Source organism: Anas acuta, chromosome 7 (assembly GCF_963932015.1).
Source record: "Anas acuta chromosome 7, bAnaAcu1.1, whole genome shotgun sequence".
Classification (NCBI taxonomy): Eukaryota; Metazoa; Chordata; class Aves; order Anseriformes; family Anatidae; genus Anas; species Anas acuta.
Window position 1 is genome coordinate 21,754,333 of NC_088985.1, and position 19,695 is coordinate 21,774,027.

At 36.0% G+C, this 19,695-nt stretch overlaps 1 protein-coding gene across 11 annotated transcripts in view; it reads right to left on the bottom strand.

Annotated features, from left to right (window-relative positions):
* PLCE1 (phospholipase C epsilon 1) overlaps window positions 1-19,695 on the bottom strand; it is a 157,889-nt gene that overhangs the window by 121,789 nt on the left and 16,405 nt on the right. For 5 of the 11 annotated variants that reach the window (XM_068688022.1, XM_068688021.1, XM_068688019.1 and 2 more), the window contains one exon: window positions 11,028-12,639. In XM_068688022.1, coding sequence (XP_068544123.1) covers window positions 11,028-12,215 — 1,188 coding nt within the window. In that variant the 5' untranslated portion in view covers window positions 12,216-12,639. Of the gene's footprint in view, window positions 1-11,027; window positions 12,640-14,624; window positions 14,747-19,695 lie in introns of those variants that run through there. The other 6 variants (XM_068688024.1, XM_068688023.1, XM_068688017.1 and 3 more) reach the window with 4 other exon arrangements.

Here is a 19,695-nt window from a genome sequence, read left to right on the forward strand (position 1 = left end):
TGTGGCAAGAGTTTTTGTTTGTTTGTTTTTCCAGAAATAAACTTCTAGAAAACTTGAACTTGTTTTCCTGTCCTGCAGGCTTACTGTGTCATCCAGCCTCTGCTCACTTAGCAGCTGTGGCTGCTCCAGATAGAGCTGACAGAGGGACAAGCAGCCCAGACAGAAGCTGAAGGATGTGTTTCATCCAAGCCTAAGAGATAAGCAGCTGATGGGTGGAAAATAGTTTCCTTTCCCTCTTTTAAATCTGGACATTAAATGGTGGCTCTAAAAGGTTAGTGAGCCCCCAGTAATAACACCACTCAGATCCATAGTTTCAGCAAACCAAAGTTTTACTCGGATTGGACCATGGGCTCAAAGGCCCCCAGGCTATTCAGGATGTCGAAAGAAATCAGCACATATGACAAGAGGGCCATGGGGCAGAAGGCAGCAGTTTAATATCTGAAGGTGAATGTCTTCTAGACTGTAGGTTGTATGACAGAGGAGAGGGAGGTAAGGAAAAAGGATGACATGGCAGAGGCAGGAGTTTGACTACAAGATGATGACACTACTTACAAGAGTCTTTGTTGTTTGTTTTTTTTCATTTTAATTTCTTTCAAAAAGTACACTTAACATCAACTTCTCCTTCAATTTTCAAAAAAAAAAAAAATAAATACAGTAGTACAGTCTAGTCTGTCTTAGACTTGGGGCAATATAACATTTACCAAGAGAACATGAGCACAATCTCATCTCAGTTCAAAACCACAACATATGATCTAACTAAATTGTGCATCCAGTCTTGGGTTTGCAAACTGCGGCGCATACACTTTAAACATCACCTCAGCAGCCAAACAACTCTTTCTGAGTATACATGTCAAGTGCTGTTGTTATCACGATAATGGTAATATATGAGCATGATGGATTTGGCATCTCTGCCCCTGTTGGGAGAGAGATGGAAGTCTAAGCTTCTGGAAAGCATGGAGACTCAAGATATCAAATAGAAGCGTTGAATTTTCTGATATGCCTCATCTTACTCTTCTAAGAATCTTTGTTATTTGAAGTTTTCAAAAATTAAGTTTATTTTTTACCATAAAGAGATTTTGTTTATTTACCAGACAAGAACTTTAAACTAATTTTTCTCAGACATGATATTTTGAAACTCATTTGCTCGTCTTGCAGAAATGAATTCTTTAAACCAACAACCATTTTTTAGGAAGTACATTATTTTCATCAGATACTTTCCATAGGAGAAAGCACAACTGAGGAGAAAAATAAAAATAAATTAAAAAATAAAAAAGGTACCACTATGAAGTATCATATAATGAAAAACATAAGAAGTTAGCAAAATAGCCCAACTGAGCTTTGCCACACATGCTTGGCCTTGTCGCACCAACCCTTGACAGAGTGCCTCTGTCCATAATGGATTAGAAATCAAATGATGACTATCAATCTCTCTCCAAATTCTTTTAATTTTCCTAGCACTTCTACTTGAAAGCACAATCTTTGTACTTAACCATCACAGTAGTACTAGCACTAGTTTACATAGGTCTTAATTCCATAGAAAAACTGTGAAATATTTATTTCTCGTTAGGTAGGTTGATTTCTTGTTAGGTTGAAAGGTAGGTTTGGAAGTATGATTTTGTTGTTGTTGTTTTTCTCTCTACACTTTTAAAGCCCCAAAACTCAAAGGACTCTTTGTGAACAGCGTCCTTTATTTTCCTTCCAAGTTTTTCATAGAACACTGGCTCCTTCTCACTAGTTCTTTCAGTTAACTATCTTTTATATCTCATTAGAAAATTCTGTCCAGAACTGTTAAATCAGTTTCCACTTCTTTTACTTAATGAAAACGTTTTCTTCCTTTTTATTTTGTTCTCTTGGATTCACTGAATTACAACCACATGGGTATTTCCTGTGAATCTGCTTTCATCTTGGCTGTTGTTCTGCTTATGTATCTTGGCAGACTGGAGAAATTAAAATTAGGAAGTGTCAGAGGAATCTGATCATTAATGCTTAATATAAAGACTAATGGACTTCTTGATGAGTACAACAGAAAAAAAGAAGTAACAAATTTACTATTTTCTATAATAGTATGATGAAATGGACATTTAACTTCAGCCAAGAACACCAATTCTTTTGGAAAGCCAGTTCCAGTCTGAAAGTGTAATACTACAACCATGTGCACCTCAGTTGTCCAATATGAAGTTTAAACCCTGTTTAGTAAACTTCACAGGGAAAAAGAAAAATACATGGGAAGGAAGAGGAAAAATGCTAAAACACATTTACTAACCAGAAGGGTGTTTATAACTCATTTAACTTTTCTCATCAAGAAAGATGTCTGAAGCCAAGACAAGAGAGCTGCTATCTGGACATGGGACATGGAGTAACTTCACCACAAACAAAAAGAAATGAAGTTTATTGCACAAGCCAGTTCTAATAGAAAGGTAATATCCCAACTCTTGCCCCATCTTTATTGGTAGAACTGCCCTGCTTTATTCTGTCAAAATATATGTACAAACTCTGTTCTACAATTAAAAAAAAAAAAAAAAAAAGCAAATATATTTCTCAATCCAAATCAGTCTCATAAACTGGGGGGGGGTGGGGGGGGGGGGGAGGGAGAGGAGGGGAAGAGAGGAAAAACAGTTCTGTTGTAATGGTCAAATGGTCAGGTCGTTATACAAATCAGATAAATCAAAACATTCCTATATGGACAAAAAAATAAAAATAAAAAAATAATAATAAAAAAACCACTTGTCACTGCCTAAAAAATTCAGTCTCACACACCCCAAATTCCCCACACAAGCTTCACCCTGCTGTTTCTGATGATGGATTAGTTTTCCAGTATCAAAAGAGCTCCTTGTGTATCAAAAGCTTTGTGACCTGTGAAAGATCTTCTAGACACAGCAAACAAAACTTTATCTTCTGAATTTCATCTGAACTTTTCTCATAAGTTGGACACCTTTAAAAGTTAAGGTTGTTTTAATCTCCCATCACTTTATAAAGGTAATTTTAATTCTGAAACAAACAATTGATGCATTTTATCTCCTCAATAGCTGAGCCACTGGGAGGAAAAACAGGAAACAGCTGGTCAGAGCTAAAGTGTGATGAGAAATGTGTTCAAAACTAAAAAATGAGTCAAAAATTATCATCATTTACAAAAGGTTGGATCTCCAGTCTTTCCAACCCCACAGAAACAATGTGCAAGCTAAACTTAATATGAAATGATTCACAAATGCCTGTTAGTGAGAAAACCTAAAGAACTTCGCTGCTCAAAGGAAAGTTCAACCTTCTGGTTAAAGTGAAAAAAAAAAAAAAAAAAAAAAAAAAAAATAAAAAAACTTATATTTCTGAACTGCTGGAGAACTGAGAAAATGGATACATTGCCATTTTAAATATGATCCATGCTATACTTCCCACTTGTTGGTAACCTCTACGTATCATTTATACAGCTCAAGCTGTTGGGTGACTTGGTGCCAGCAGAGTCCAAAGCCTCCTTCACGCTCATGGCAAACCACTGAGATGTCAAAGAAATGCTCACCTATCAGAAGGTGTTGTACTTCTATGGTCCTCCCTTCTTTTGTATTGCAAGTTTCAAAAGGACTTGTAGGTGAGTCAGAATACAAGTAAATTTCAAAACAGGGAACTATTCTGAATGTTTATAAATAATCTTTTCCCCTTTAGGGACATATACATATACATTTAAAACAGAACTCACCCAGTGCAATTCTCAGAGTGTAAACAACAGGATGGAAGTCCAATGGTATGGTTCCCACAGCAACTGTAACCTGTTTATATAAAGTGAAATATCTGACATACACACAGGGTCAGGACCATAACTGCACCAGCTTTGTAGCATGATGCTCTAAGTCTGCAAAGTTACTCAAATAAATTTCTAGTTTAAAACAGAAAAGATTGATGACTTGTCTCTCAGGGGCATTTTTCTTGATCCATCTCACAGCAATATTTAAAACAATTCTCCACAGCTCAGATACTTCCTTAGGTTCTTGCTGAAAGACAAACTATTCAGAATAATCATTTAGACCTTTATTTTGGTAATCTCAAATTACCAAATATTCAAAGTTGGAGTGAGTGAGGAAAAAACATGTTTTTGGTTTTTAAACTACTGGAAACAGGATATATCTCTTCTGCAGACTACAGTGAGGCACAACTACCTAAGCTTGTTGAGATAAGGGAAAATTTAGCCTCAGCAGGGAAGTTCTAGGGAGCAATTAGGTCTCCTCCAGCACCTGAATGTACGCATTACCAACTGCCTCTAAGTCTGCAAAGCAGATAAGATCTTTAAGGGTTGTAAAACAGTGAGGACAACAGATTTCAATCCAGAAGAAAGGCTTCCAAGCAGTGTGGTAACATAAACAATAAGTAGCTATGTGCAGTGGAAGAGTACTGAAAGCGGTTTTATATACCAAGTTACTAATTGCAGCTTCCACAATTCATCTTCAATATTCACATGAACTTCGTTGCTGTTGTTTAAAATTATAGTTTTAAAAACAACTGCTTAATATAAGTTCGGTGTATGTCTTGTTCTTAAAGTATTTGATGCAAAATTATGGATCCTGTGAAAGCGATCGCTCCATTTTCCACATTCTTTTTCTCTCTTCAAGTCAGTTTACCTCAACAGTAGATTTTAAATCGATTTCAGTATGACCAGGATTTCACCCATTCTCTAATATTTGAAGGGAAATCCTGAACTCTAAGAATTAAAATTGCTGTAACATGGAACTAGTGCCACCAATAATAATCCTTTGTTTTGCCCATGTTTTACTAATGAAGTAAAATTGCTGATTGCTTGAAAACAATTTTTAGTGTCAGGAGAATAAAATCACAATAAACATGGAGAGTATAAGAACCATCTCTAATCATCTGAGAAGAAGCTCATGTTATTTTATTATAGAATTGAAGTCCAAATTTTGGTGAAAATCAACAGATATTACAGTTACTGGAAATGCTAAGGGAAAAAAAAGAAAAAGCTTTTATTTTCACAGGAGTTAAATTATTCAGAGTCCTACCACAAATGGCTGCAATATATATATATATATATTTATTTATTTATTTATTTATTTTTGCTACTGCTGCAATTCCCATACTGTGATGGCACACTTATCTGTAGGAATCTATTTATTATGCAAAGGAAATCATAACTTTGTACAGCAACGGTTATGACTACAGAGATGAAAAGACTCTTCTGAATCTTATACAAATGGGAAGACAAGAATAACATCTGTAAGTAAGAATGATCACAAGCCAATCCAACATATTTTCCTCTCTCAGCTAGGGGATTGATGAGTGCATCTCAAGAATGAGGCTTCAATCTCAGCTCAAAAATGACTGCATCCAGTTACAGTTTCAAAATATTAAAAATGGATCCCATCACACAATTTGCAGCTCTGAGGCATATTTTGCAGGAAGGGAACAGCTTTCAATTAGACAGTTTTTGAGTGAAATTATTAGAAGAAAAAAACATAGCTACAAATGTGAGAGCTGAATGTTTCCAGCACTGCCCCACTTCCGACATTCCTGCAGAAAGCTGTGTGTTGTCTCACTGCCCTGAGTCACCCCGGATCCAGCCGCTGCGCTGATGTCATTGGCTCTGCTTGCTGTGGGAGCACCCTCTGAGTTTTCCTGACCCTTAACACTGCAGCTCGTATGTCTTTGGATAGTACCTGACAGCTGGATTATGTTCAATTTTTATTCCTTTTTTAAGTTGTCACCAGTCTGTGTTTTCAGCCGAAATTCCTTGTGCCCAGGGGCTCATAACCATACAACATCAAATTGCTTTTCATAAATAAACCAAATACCCTTACATCTCATGGAAGATGCCTTAAATATTGTGGCAAGTATCATTTTACAACAAAGTTTTCTTGAAATTTCATAACAATAAGTTATATGCCTACCAATTACTGTCAACCCAAGCTTATTCTATTTTAGAAAACTTTTTGAAACATCCCAGAAGACTGTAAAAAAGGAAGATAAATTAAAATATAAATGAAACCTCCTAAATTCAGATTTTAATTATTCACTTGCCATAGTGATCTTTATATGTCACTGCTTTTATTCAAGCATACCAGAGTTAGCAATGCAAACTTTTCAACAGTTCATATATGTAATGGAGATAAGTTAGTTTCACCTGAGAAAGAATTCAGAACAGTGTCCAACCTTAACACTCTAACACTCTAAAATGAACTCTTTAATGTGCTGCAGGGAGATTTTCTAAAACAGATCTTCATGCTTCTTTACAGTTGGTGAGCAGTCACTAGAAGGAAAGTCAGAAAATGTGGAAAAACTGAAGGCATAATACATTGCTCTTGCCAAGACTCCCACACTATTGGCTCTGAATACTTAAGTGTGCTCACAGCTAAAACTTATTGTTCATCATTTGGCCCCAGATTGTTAAAGCTATAAGTCAACTACAAAATGACACAAACTATCTAGAGATTTATCTCTAACTCTATCACACGTTATGGTAATAACATTGACTACTTCTACAGACAGAGGCTAAATTTCCTATTTTTAAAGCTAGCCTATAAAACTGAAGTAACTCAACCCAAAGCAAATATAAGTATAGAGCTCCATTTAACAAAGTTCAATATATTTTTACAGCACTTACTGAAAGGAAAACATAATTTCTTGCCTATTTGGCTTCTCTTTTGCTTCCCTGAGTTTTTATTCCAAACAGCCAATTTTGCTCACTTTTTTTTTTTTTTTAAACAAAAGACTAACTCCCATGAAAGAAAAAAAAAAGAAAAGAAAAGAAACTCAGGTCCAGATAGTAAATGCTAACTACTTTAACATATGAATATGAACATAAACCTTTAAGTTTAAAAACATACCATCACTACTAACAGGCAAAATCCTTACGCACAGAGAAAAATTGTCAGTGTGGAAGGGACCCCCAACAGCTTGCAGATTATGTGCTTCATGTCATTTTAATTTTTTTTTGTAAATTCTTTTCAATGATGGACTAGAAATTTTATTTCAAAGTAAAAAAAAAAAAAAAATCAAACCCCAAATCTGTCTGTAGTTTGAAATTATTGTGCATTATCTCTTGTATAGAATCATGAGTATAGCATAAATTTTAATACAAAGAGCAATGCTGTATTTTAGGTATGCATGCAAACTGGGACAGAGTCCATTTAAAAGATTCCAACCTTTTAAGTATGGAGCAAGAAAAAAAAAAAAAAAAACTGTGGGAAAACCAAATAATCCTATCAGAATGATGCTACCATAGCAAACCTAGATCTGAATTTCCTATAAAAACACATTAAAAAAAAAAAAAAAGAAAAGAAAAGAAAAGTGAAAACCTATAAGGTGGAGGGGTTTTGTTTGATTTCTGCTTTGTGGCTTGGGAAACTCACGGAGTCTGGCAGAATAACTTCACTAGTACAACTCCCACTCCTATCACCACGTGCCTTCATGTGGCCACACTCACGAGCTTTCAAAATCGTATCAGTCATATGAGTGAAACAGCATGTTACAGATGTCATTTCCATTACTGACATGTTCTTAGATGTTAGGTTCTACCAAGAGTTACTGCACTACTGACATTACTGCACTAACATTTAGCTGACTGAAGTTAAGACAACCAGCAGAATTCTTGCTTCTTAAAGCGCAAACTACTGGCATCAGGAATGTAATGACACAGCAAAGACGGCCCATACGCCCACAAAATTAGCTTAGCTACAGAATTCAGCTATTACAGATTGCAACTATGTTGTTGCAGCTGTCATCTGGAGATCCTAAGGTCACCTGCCTTGTTTGAAAGACTCACCCTGAGGTAGTCTAGTGAGCTGCTCGTCTAACATCGCATTCGCTGGTGGACCCGGGTACTTGAGTCATAGTGCATTGCAACCACCACAACAGCAGCATATCAACAAAAAAAGAAGCCAACTTCAGCACTACGAACCTAGTATCTCTCAGATGCTGGTGGTTCAATGATTCTAGAAACTTGGCCTTTCAGAATTATGCAGACTGCTAATATCATGCAGCTGAGGTGGCCCAGAGAAGCAGCCAGACCAAACAAAGCTAACACCAATACTCGTGCTCTCAGTATTTGCTTCTATGGCAAATTCTTCATATTTGGGACACCTTTATGATGAACTACTACTACTCATTCGCTGTTTCAACACTGAAAAGCAAATTTCTCATGGAGTTATAACAGTCATATTACACACATCCATGGTAAGGGTAAGCCCTGCACTGTATACAGCTGCAAAAACTAATGCAAAATTTCAAAATATTTTAAAAAATCTCTTATGCAATGCATACATTAAGGTCAGAGCATAGGAGTCTAATCTGCATATAAAATATCTCTAAACAGTAATCATTAAAAGTGCATTAAATATATATGCATTTTCTGTATAATTCAAAGCCTCATCTCGACCTTCCTATGTAGAGAAAGAAAAAAAAGTAGCACAGTTCAGTGTCTTTCCTTTATTAGCACTAGAATTTTTATGTAAGGGATATGCACAAATGAGACCCACATTTTCCTACTTAAAATATAAAGGTCTCTATTGTTCCATGCTACACCAGCACTTCTATGAAAACTTAATTTCTCTGACTTTTTCCCCCCCAAAAGAACAGAACTACTGTTCATTTAGCTGTTTCAAACAGAATGCATGCTCTAAGGGTGAGATAAGAGGAAAGAAAGAACAAATTACTACATTCATTTACTACTTTATCCTTCATTTGATTATTGGTATGAAAGCTTCCTACAAATGACCATAATTCACTGAATTATTTTAACCCACAGTGTATGAACAACAGGTCTGTGTATTTGTTACGTCCACTGAGTTAATTTCCATGCTTGTGTAAAAAAATCTATGAGACTAATAATATAACACATAAATACAGCCATATTATTACAAAAATAACATGATACTAAAATAACGGAGAAAAATGCTAAGCATGTTTGATGCACACTATACGTAAAGAAATCAAATACAGCAATTAGTAAGAAGGAAACTTTTTGTAGCCACCACCTGAAAGAAAAAAAAAAACTTAGAAATATGCATTCTTCAACTTTTTCTGACGATAAAACACTCTCTGAATTGTAGTTATGCAGATTGCTTCACTGTACATGTTTCTTTTGTTCAGACAGAATTTTTCCTATTTAAGTTATTATTCAGTAAGAACTTATTACATTTATTTCTGAGTACGAAATACACAGAAGTCTTCTAATTAAATCCCTCACACCCTAAAATGATATGCATTTGGTATTACATGGCAGTGGTTTGAACTGGTGAAAAATTCAAGCATATTAAAGCTAAGGAACTCAAGTCAAATTGGAAAATGCCCAGTGAAGAAACCTTAACGCATCCTTACCTTTTCATACTTACATAAATAAAAGTTACCCTAGACCTCAGCTACAAAATATTTTCCCTTTTTACTCAAAAAAAAAAAAAAAAAATATTATAATGACAACGCAACCATAGTAAGCTTATATCATGTTAGATAAATATGTAGCTCATCTTAACTCCTTTGTGGAAGTGTGACCATGCACCATGCAGGGCAAGTTCATGTTTCCACCATTTAGGACACTATCACAAGAATGAACTGCACCATAAAGCTTTGCCACCTAGTACAAAAAAATGGCACATACCTGTTTGTACAACTCTTGATTTGTCTATTTAAATGGAAAAATATCAGGTTTTGGATGAATATGAGGATATTACTGGAGGTCAAAACTGTCATGGAGCTCCTGAGCTATCAAGTCCCTTATTCTGTTATCACTGACAAAATTTCATAGAACCCATTTCATCAATTTAACAAGTTCCATCATAGAAAGTAACTAATTTTTCCACTATTTCCATTATACAGAAAGCTGTTGCAGAGTCTCATCACTAACTGATAGAAACTTCTCCCAGTTCTCAACCTAAGTTTATTCAGAACCAGTTTATAAGCATGGCTGCTTATCCGACCATACTCTCCTTTGTCTTCCCCTCCCTAGACCTTATTCAAACATTCTTATGGAGAAGAATCGCCCCCCCCCCCCCTTTTTTTTTTTTTTGTTAAGCTCAGGAAGCCTCTCTTCTCTTACTCCTCTTGAAACAGTTTCTCTCACTGTGATCATCCTGCTGGCCTTCCTTTCTCAGTAGTCACGTTTCAGATTGATCCTTCTTTAGCACCAACAGTCAAAACCCTCTTCCATAGATTTCACTGACAACTATTTCATTTCCACCACCACAGAAAATCTTTTACGATTTAAAATAATCTAGTTAAGATCTCATTTCTACAATAATATCTTAGGAATTTATGATTTCATTCTAATCTTTGATTTTTTTTGCATGATCTTAAGAAAATGAGAATTAGGGCTATAATAGCACATTTATAATAGTTGAATAATATTTAATAAATTTCTTTCTCAAATTCTTTTCAAATGTAGAAGGATGATAAATATCTGTAATTTGGGGAAAACACTATGCTTTCTTTTTCAAAGCAACAAAATTTGTCACTGTGATCCAATACTACCATACATCATTCTATACAATTTATTCCAGGAAATGATTATAGTGTTCATATATTGATTTTTATAAACACATATATGCCATATATATATATTAAACTAATGCATATCTGTAATATATATTAAAACATACATGTATAAATATAAATGTATATTATATTTTATATGTAAACATATTTATAAAATGTATACGTATATAGAAATCTTTATATAAGTATATTGCACATATTTATATAGAAACCTATCAAGTCAAATTTATACGTACATGTTTAAAGAAAAACATATGCCTATAATCACTTTATACAAATACACGTATAAATATGTGTATATATACACACACATATAAATTTTATAAATATAGAATTATGCACTTCTCATCATGCCAGTCTTAAACCAAAATGAGTTTTTAAGGACAAGACATTCTTCTGAAAAGCAGTGTTCAATGTAAGGCTCAATGGTTAAGTGAAATGTCCTTTTGTTACCATATATTTACTGTTTGAAGGCATTTCGTTAAATGAAAGGTCATCAAGTTAGCAAAACTCTTACAAGTGAAAACAAACTATGCAAAGCTTACCTCATGCCATAGAGAGGTCTCAAGAAAGGAATTAATTTCCCAGTTTATTAAGGGCTGAATTATAGTTAGCTGTTCTGTTGTAATCCTAGAACACTTCAAGCCACTGCTGTTTCTCCTTTGCTCAACATAATTCCAAGCAACAGTTCCTATGTGTCCTGAAGGTAAAGTCCTAACAATTGCTCTCGTTCCAGTATAAACTGATTTTTTAACTTCCTTATCATTTTTACAGAAACGTCTTATTAATAATGTGGAACGTTCTTTTTTGTTTCTAAAAAAATCCTCCTCCATCTCTTCTTCACAGTTATCATTACAGTCTTCAAAATGGCTCAGAAAGGGCTTTGAAGGCATTCTTCCAGTAAAGTTATTTCCACAGAAGTTGTGACCTGAGCATGCCACTTTAACCTTTCGTGGTGCTCTTTCCAGACAGAAGTACTTATCCCTTAAAGCATCATCATACAACTGCTGCCCATGTTCATCCTCACAGTTGTTTGTCAACTCCACTAATGTGCAAGTGCAGGCCGCAGAACCAGTGGTGTTACTACCGCCAACACTTACTGGCTGCAAGCAGTCATCCAAAATGAAGCTGTTGGGTAAATTGCACAAAGCCTTTGATATATTCCTTTCACTAGCACAATGAAAGTGAAAAAAGGCTACTTTATCAGTATCATTGCTGTCATTCTTATTTATTGCTGTCTGGCTTCTTAAAGAAGGTCCATTCATTTTCCACTGAAGTTCTGCAAGCATGGCTCTTTCCAGTGAAACAGGAATTCCAGTTTCTAGGCATGCCTCTCCCCCGGCTAATGTGCCACAAGATTTATACATCTGGCTGCATGGGATATTGCTCTTGTAGTTTTTCTGTACAATGTTACAGTTAATGTTAAGAAATTCCACTGAATCAGGGATGGAGCTGTTTCTCTCCCAGAAGTTTTCATTACTATTGTCATCAGTCATTTGTTCATTTGCCAGAGTGAATATTTTGGGCACTGAGCCCCGAAGACTTTCTTCTTCCAGTCTGTGTAAGCATGAGAGAGCGCGTGTGGTTTGCCTTCCTGGACTGGCAGTATGTCTTTTTATAACACTGGTGTCCAAAGCATTTTCAGTATTTTCATCTCCAGCTGACTGAGCAGGTATCACTTTACCCTGTACCACAGAGACGAGAACAGAAGCTGTCATTTCCTCAGAGGTCATCTTGCCACAGTCTTCAGTTGCTGGATGTGTTGGGGAGGGGAGTGTCTAGCAATCCTCACAGCACGATTTCAGTGTAATAAAAGTTTCAGTGCTAAATAATCAAGAAACACATGGTAAAATACAAACTGACTACTTGTTCTTTTTGAGTTTGGGAAAAAAAGTAACAACTTCTTGTCATTGCTATTGTTGTTTTAACTCTTGGACTACCGGGCTTTCCCAGTTGTGGATTACTGGCATGAGATACAAACATTTTTAAAAACAGCTTCTTAATGTGATGTAGCCATTTGACTCATCTCTTCCTAAAATTAATTATTCTACCTTACGTTGCACATACATTGTTGCCTCAGGTTGCAGAAAAAGACCAAACACATAATCCATTCCAGAGATGCATCCCCCCGTGGGACATTCAAGAAGTTGAAGTCTTCTGTAAAGAAAAGAAAAAAAATATATGTATATATGTATTGAACAGAATCCATGGCACAAAATCCATCATCACAATTATGACAAAAAATTGCTTTTATGTAAAGAGAAGAAACACAAAATGAGAGAAGATAATTGTACTGAGACCTACAAAATCACACAATACACAAGTAGATGTCTTACAGTCTTACTTTACAATTTGGAGAAAGTCCAGTCACATTTTGCATGTTCAAAAAGCTGTATTCACATCACTATTGAAAGCTACATAACTGCAGAAAAATAATTCTGCTGAAACTGTAATACTGAAATTGAACATACAAGTGAACATATATAAAGAGAAAAAAGGAAACGTGCTTTATATAATCTCTCTTACTCATAGCCAGGATAATACAACAGAAATATATTAGTTTTAAAAGAAAAATAGATTTAAAAATAACTCTTCCTGTTCAGGATTGAATCCTACCACAACTACAATTGCTTTGCTGTTACATGGTTTCTGTTCTCAGTAACCTTTACAATGTTACTTCAATCATGAACAAAACACAATTTTTTTGCCATAAGTTTATCACTGAAAAAGACAAACAGCAAGGCAGAGACTAACCCATATTCATTAAAAATAAATAAATAAATAATATATAGAAATGAGGAAAGGTTAATAAAGCAATTTGATGTGTAAATCTAGTTTGATGCTCAAGTAACTATGATTGCTAACAACTTTGTTTTGACCTTAAAATGTCAACTTTCCTTTTTCTTTTTTTGATTATTGATTTATATCCTAAAGCAGTTTGTCACAAATCAAAAGATAAAACACTCTTTAGTTAAGAGGATATTTAATATGCCATTTTCTTACACAAAGAAATCCAGCAATGTAACTGAATGCATCAGCTTTCCTGATGCATCTCAGGAGAAAGCAAAAACAAATTTACTGAAAAGTTACATTTAGCTATAAATTTGATGACTTCAGGTTTGCTAGCCAGTGAAGAGCATTCTCATCCAGAAAGTCACTAGAGTTTATGCACGCATGCACACACAAAAATAATATTTAAATCGAGACTTCAATTTTACTGCTTTAACAACAGAAGAGAGACCCGGGAGGATTATAAAGGAAAGTGATGCTGACAGAACAAAGAGCCACAAGTTCTACATTCTCCATGCATTACAAAACTCATGTGCATGCCAGAGCAGCCAGAGGATAGTCAAGATGGGAGACTCAGGTCCTGGACAAGAGAAAACTGCTTTTTCTTGATCTTTTATTTTACTCCTAAGTCTCTTTGTTGTTATATGAAGTAACAATAACGGTTTGTAAAAGGTACAAAACATATACATGTATTAGTCTTTGGTAATGATTTTTGAAGGATTTCTTTCATCTAATCAAAACATCTCAGTCTACTGATTCATCTTTCCTGTTTATTACAAAAAGACTCCAGGCAATCCAATGAAAATACAAATAATTGAAATATATTCATAAATGTACTCCCTGTAATATTGCTAAGCCATGAATAGATATTAAAGGAATGGATTGTTACTTTGAAGAATATATAGTTTATCATGCTGGCTGCTGAATGAAATTCTTACAAAACATCACCATTCTATAGGGAAAACAAAACAACAATTTCATTACACAACTCCAACCACACAATGAATTCAAGATAACATAAACAGCCATATATGTTGATGGTTTTTACATCATTCTTTAACAGAAGAACTTCAAAAAAAAAAAAAAAAGATAAATATATTGCTGATTTGCTTCTGCAAATAGAAAGCTAGTATAACCACAGGTCCATTTATATCCCAGAGTCTGTCCACAAAGCTCTTTCAGAGGCCAGGACTGCTCTTGCACAGTGTTTCCAAAATTTTTTTTCAACTTTATTCTCACGTTTCTTATATTAGAGTCTCCACATATGCCCCCTCCAAGCCACTTCTCTGAGATCTTTTCATCTCTAGAAACTTTGATCTCAAGTCTTCCCCACCACAGATTATGTTGGTCACTTTTCTCCTGAGCTTCAGAGGCTATGTGCCTGCCCCTTCTATACACCACCATCTCTTCTTTATACACTCTTCTTTAGGGGCCTCGTTGAAATTTATTTCCTCAAGAATCATGCCTGCTTAAGAAGCTCCCTGCCTATGTCCAGCTGTTCCCATCCTCTAATGGCCACTGCAACATGATAGGGAACTGATCCACCTCAAGAATTTTTTGCTCAAGTTACTTTACAGCTAGATCATTTTCCCAATCCAGTACATGTATGGTTATATGAACATGTGTGTTAAAACAGCATGAGGGGGGGAAGCAGGCAGCAAGGAAAAGGGAGAAAAATGCTGCTTCAATCAGTTTACACACTTCTGCTATCTGCAAATGCAGTTTGATGTTTCAGCTATGTCAATCTAGCAGCTGGCTACCACCAAAGCTGGCAGATTCCCTTCTACCTTCACTCCTGGCCCTCCATCCCCTTTTCCCCTCATCTCACACATCTAGACATCACAAATCCACCAGCTTAAGTTCATTGAGCCAGCCAATCTGTCAGGAAATTCTTCTTTTCATCCAAATGAACTGACTTACCTTGTGGCCATGTGAACATTACATCCTGAGGAAAGGAAATACTAGAAATGCTTGGTAGGGACCACACATCTCAGTAGTAGTTTCAGTTTAGATCTGATGTTTGAACGTTTGCTATGCTCTCTAAACGCACCCTGAAGATAAAATCACAGACTAAGAGAAGTTATCTAGTGTATCAGTATGCCAAAATCCCATAAAATAGCAAATAGAAAGTGTGATGGTAGAGCCTCTGATCTATGGACAACTGCAAAAATATCTGGAGCTGCAGCTAGGCTGAACAGATGACAAGGGTTTCATGTGTCCCCCATTACTCTCTTCCCAGTCTCTGCTTTCCACTATAATCAACAGAATTCAATTCATTTTGCCCAGCAAATTCCTTAAACTGTTGGAATTCATTAAACTTGTTATGAAGCATGTTAACAGTGCAATAAATACTATCAAGTGTAAAACTCATAAGCTCAACCGATAAAATACTATTTTGTAACTTTCTGTAGAATTGCAGAACTTTCACTCCCCATGGCTTCCCGTACTCACATATCTGCACATGGGTGGCCAAAGCCTAGATATAAAAGCTAGGTATAAAAGCTTCATACAAACGTGTGCACTTGCATATAATATTATTCAAAACCATATTCTTCCTGTTGCATATTCAACTCAAAACACTCTGATCCACAGTTAAATCTGCATGTAAAAGCACTTGAACTAGATGATTAAACCTACCCAGTACTCAACACATGCTGACATTTTCTAAAGCCACTAGATTAGCTGATGAAATCCATTAATAACTATGCTGGTTCATTTTACAAGGCTTAAGTTATGTCAGAAATGTAATGTGCTCCTTTGACCAGTAAAGGAAAGTAAAAATATAAGAAACCAGATCCAGCATTAGTGAATCATCCTGGATGCAGAGGTCAGCCAACAAAGACAGGCAAATAATGAAAATAAACAATCTAGTGACCTTTCAGTACACACATTCACAAAATGTATTAAGTCTGAAAACATGTGACACGAAACTAATTTGTCTACTTTTTTTCAATGCTGCATACACTTTAAGACGAAGTTCAAGCCAGTTCTAGTTAGTATTAATAATAACGATTAATAAAACCTTACTCGTCAACTATCTGGGATTATAGATAACAACAGACTGGGTAAAAAAAATCCAACATAATCTAAGATGCAGAAAATGCAATAAACACAAGACTATAAAACTGCATTAATTTAGTATCAATTTAACCTTCAGCACATTACTCAGGCTAATTTCCTTTTGAAGTCCAGAGAGATGCTGTTTCAGAGAAGAAAACATTATGTCAAGTATTGCACTATTTAGTCTAAGTCAAGGCATCTAAAGGATCGGAACGGTCACACAATGTGGTAAATTAGAGAGCCTTTTAACCCTAGGCTGTCAAGGGAAAGATGATTAGATAAATATTTGAGGATTCTGCCTGGACTTTGGGAAGAAGCAGTAACTGCCTCTTTACCCTGGCAAGCAGGGCTACGGGTAAAGACGGGAATTAGTTAGAGAAGTTACACGCTGTTGGAGATGCTGAATGCAATTCAGTATGTGGGATGCTGTGGGAGATTTACAGGGAACTGCGTGAATGTCTGGTAGGGGCCAAAGGTGCAGAGAAAGAAGGGGATTGACAGACTAGATATGTGAGAATACAAAATGCACACTGATGGTTTCCATGGGCAAACTGCTATTAGACTGGGCTGAAAAGTAATTCAAGACAGCTGAAGGGCACGTGGAAACTGCCTGAAAATCCCCCCTTCTTTCTACTCTATGCTGGGATGCCTATAGCTATTTATCCAACTTTAATCCTACAGGTTACATATACATGGTGACTATCAATCCTAAATTGAGTTTCAGCACAGAAAACACACACACAAATCAAACATTTATATTAATTAATTCAAATTAATAACTATGGACACAGTGCCCATGGTATAAACCACTGATGAGTAACAGATTCTTGGGAAACAGCAAAACAGTGGAAGAATCTGGCACAGGGTAAGCGGATACAAAACTTTAAATCATTATCTCAAGCCACCCCCAAAACTGTGTTTAAACAATATAATCTCAGTTTAAGCTCTTAAGAAAACAACTGATTCATAAGGTTATTAGTATACTACAACTATCCATTTGCAATAAAAGTAAATTTAACCATTGCTTTTTTTTTAAACTATAGTTTGTCCCAAAACTCTTGAAGATAATAAGAAAACCACATTGATTAACACCTCTAATTTACCCTGTAGCATGCACATTAAAGTTTTTAACTGTAGTGCCTTATCTCAGAAACAAGCAAAACAGACCAGTACAAGAACAGGGCATCAACATGTCATTATCAGTCTTCTAAACTTTTCTTCTGCCCAGGAAACCAAAAGCAACAGTAAGGAGGAAATAGCCAGACTCTTAAGAATCATTCAAGATGTGCACAAACTCTGTTCGAACAGTTGGAGGCAAGTTATAACAACATTTTACTTGGCACAGAGCATCACACAGAAACTCACATTTACCACCAGTCTGTGTTTCAACAACAAAAAAACTCAGAGAACTACAGAATCTATACATCCTGTCAAGTCAAGAGATTTTTGTTGGTGGTGGTGTTTTGTTTTGTTTTGGCTTGTGTTTTTTTTTTTTTTTTCCCTAATTTCTAGAATACTAATCAAAACATGACCAAGTATTAAACATCTCAAGCTTTGCAAATGGCTGCCAGGTGGTCATCTGCCTAATCATTCATCACTGCATCAGGCAGAATCTGAAGTCACTGCCAGATACCAGCTCCAAACTTCATTTCTTTACTGTACATCTTCCTTTTCTGTATGAGAAGCACTGAGAGAACCCATGACTGAATTTATCTTACTGTCAGTGTCAGTTCTTGATTTCTTTCTAGATCTGATCTGCAATAACATCTTTACATAGTCTTTCTGTTCAGTGGTTACTTAAATTTCATACTAAGAAACCTACTTTTTGAAAGCAGTAACTTCACCATTGACACGACACAAGAAAAGATAAAATCCAGAAAAAATAATAATAATCCAGAAAACAGAAGCAGAGGTGCAAGAGTTTGGTACACAATTAATCTCAAATCTTTCAAAATACTGTGAATGGTGCTTCTGTTAAGATACAAATGACAAAAATGACTTTCATTAAAACAGAAATAATAAATATGGGAAGAATGACTGTATGCATTTCCTGTCATTTGCCAGTCACCTCTGTGGCATCAAAATGTTAATTCAGAACAGAGTAACTTGCATACAAGCATTATTGTTCTGAGAACTTATCAGATTCAAAAATCTGCCGCTTTGAAATACTGTTCACAACAATAAACAGTCAACAGAAACCTCAGACTGCATACAAGTGTCATTTGTAAACATTTATACTCCCTCCTGTCAAACTATCACTCTTCAAAGAATCACTATCAAACTCTTCCTGTGAACAGGAAGAGGTTACATTATTTGAAAGCCAGATGAGGTCCTGAACATTAAGGAAAATTAAGCAGGAGACTGACTACAGGCTCTCTCTTGAAAAACAAAACAAAATGAAACAAAACAAAAACACACACAATTTCAGAAATCTAGACCAGTAACAGAACTGGTGTTTCATGCTCAGAACCTGTTCTCTTGCTAGCACATTTTGGTACAGTGATGCTTTCACAGATGTCACCTTAATCAAAGGATACTGTATGTCTAAGTTGCTTCAAGCCTTCAGAAGTTAATGCCTTGGCTAGCCCAGCCCTACAGCAGGCTGAACTTTTCAGACTTGTGGACAGGGCTGAGACATCACAGCATGCCTGCTGTACTCCATGCTCTGCCTGAAGCACCATCTATGTCTCCACTGGCACCCAAGTTTTGGCAGTGTAAGAAACAAGCACACAGGTAGGTTTATCTGGACACTGCAAGAACAAGTATTAATCCTAAGGATCTACAAGCCTTGGCTCAGCAGCTTTTAACTGAGTACCACTTCAGACTCAAGGCATTTAGGAAATGGTTCTTACCAGCACCATTCTCTCTCATCCTCCCCTCTCCTGAAGGGGTAGCAGAGAGGTTAGCATCACAAGGCAGAAGTCCTTCCCTCTCTTGCAGGAATCTCCAGATCTGGCAATCCCTTTTCTTATCTAGTCCCAGTTAACAATGAAGCACCACTGGTAGGTAGCCTCCCCATCTGAGCTCATGTAATATTTCATTTCTGCCCAGCTGGAAACCATGCTCTTAAGGAACATGAAGTGACACAGTGACACATTTCGGATAACTACGACTTCACGTTACCATGCAAACTGTTGCCTTACTCAAGTTTTAAGATTACTCCAAGCCAGGTCACACAATAAGAAAAAAAGAACACCTCAAGTTCCTCATCTTGTTCCTCCTTCCTTGCTGCATTTTTTTTTTGTGTAAGCACTCAAGCATCCTCTAATTAATCCCTCTCACAGTCCTGCATGTATGCCACTAGCCATAATTGTATCCACATTGGTGAGGACAGAACAAATCTGTAATAAAAATGTTTCTAAC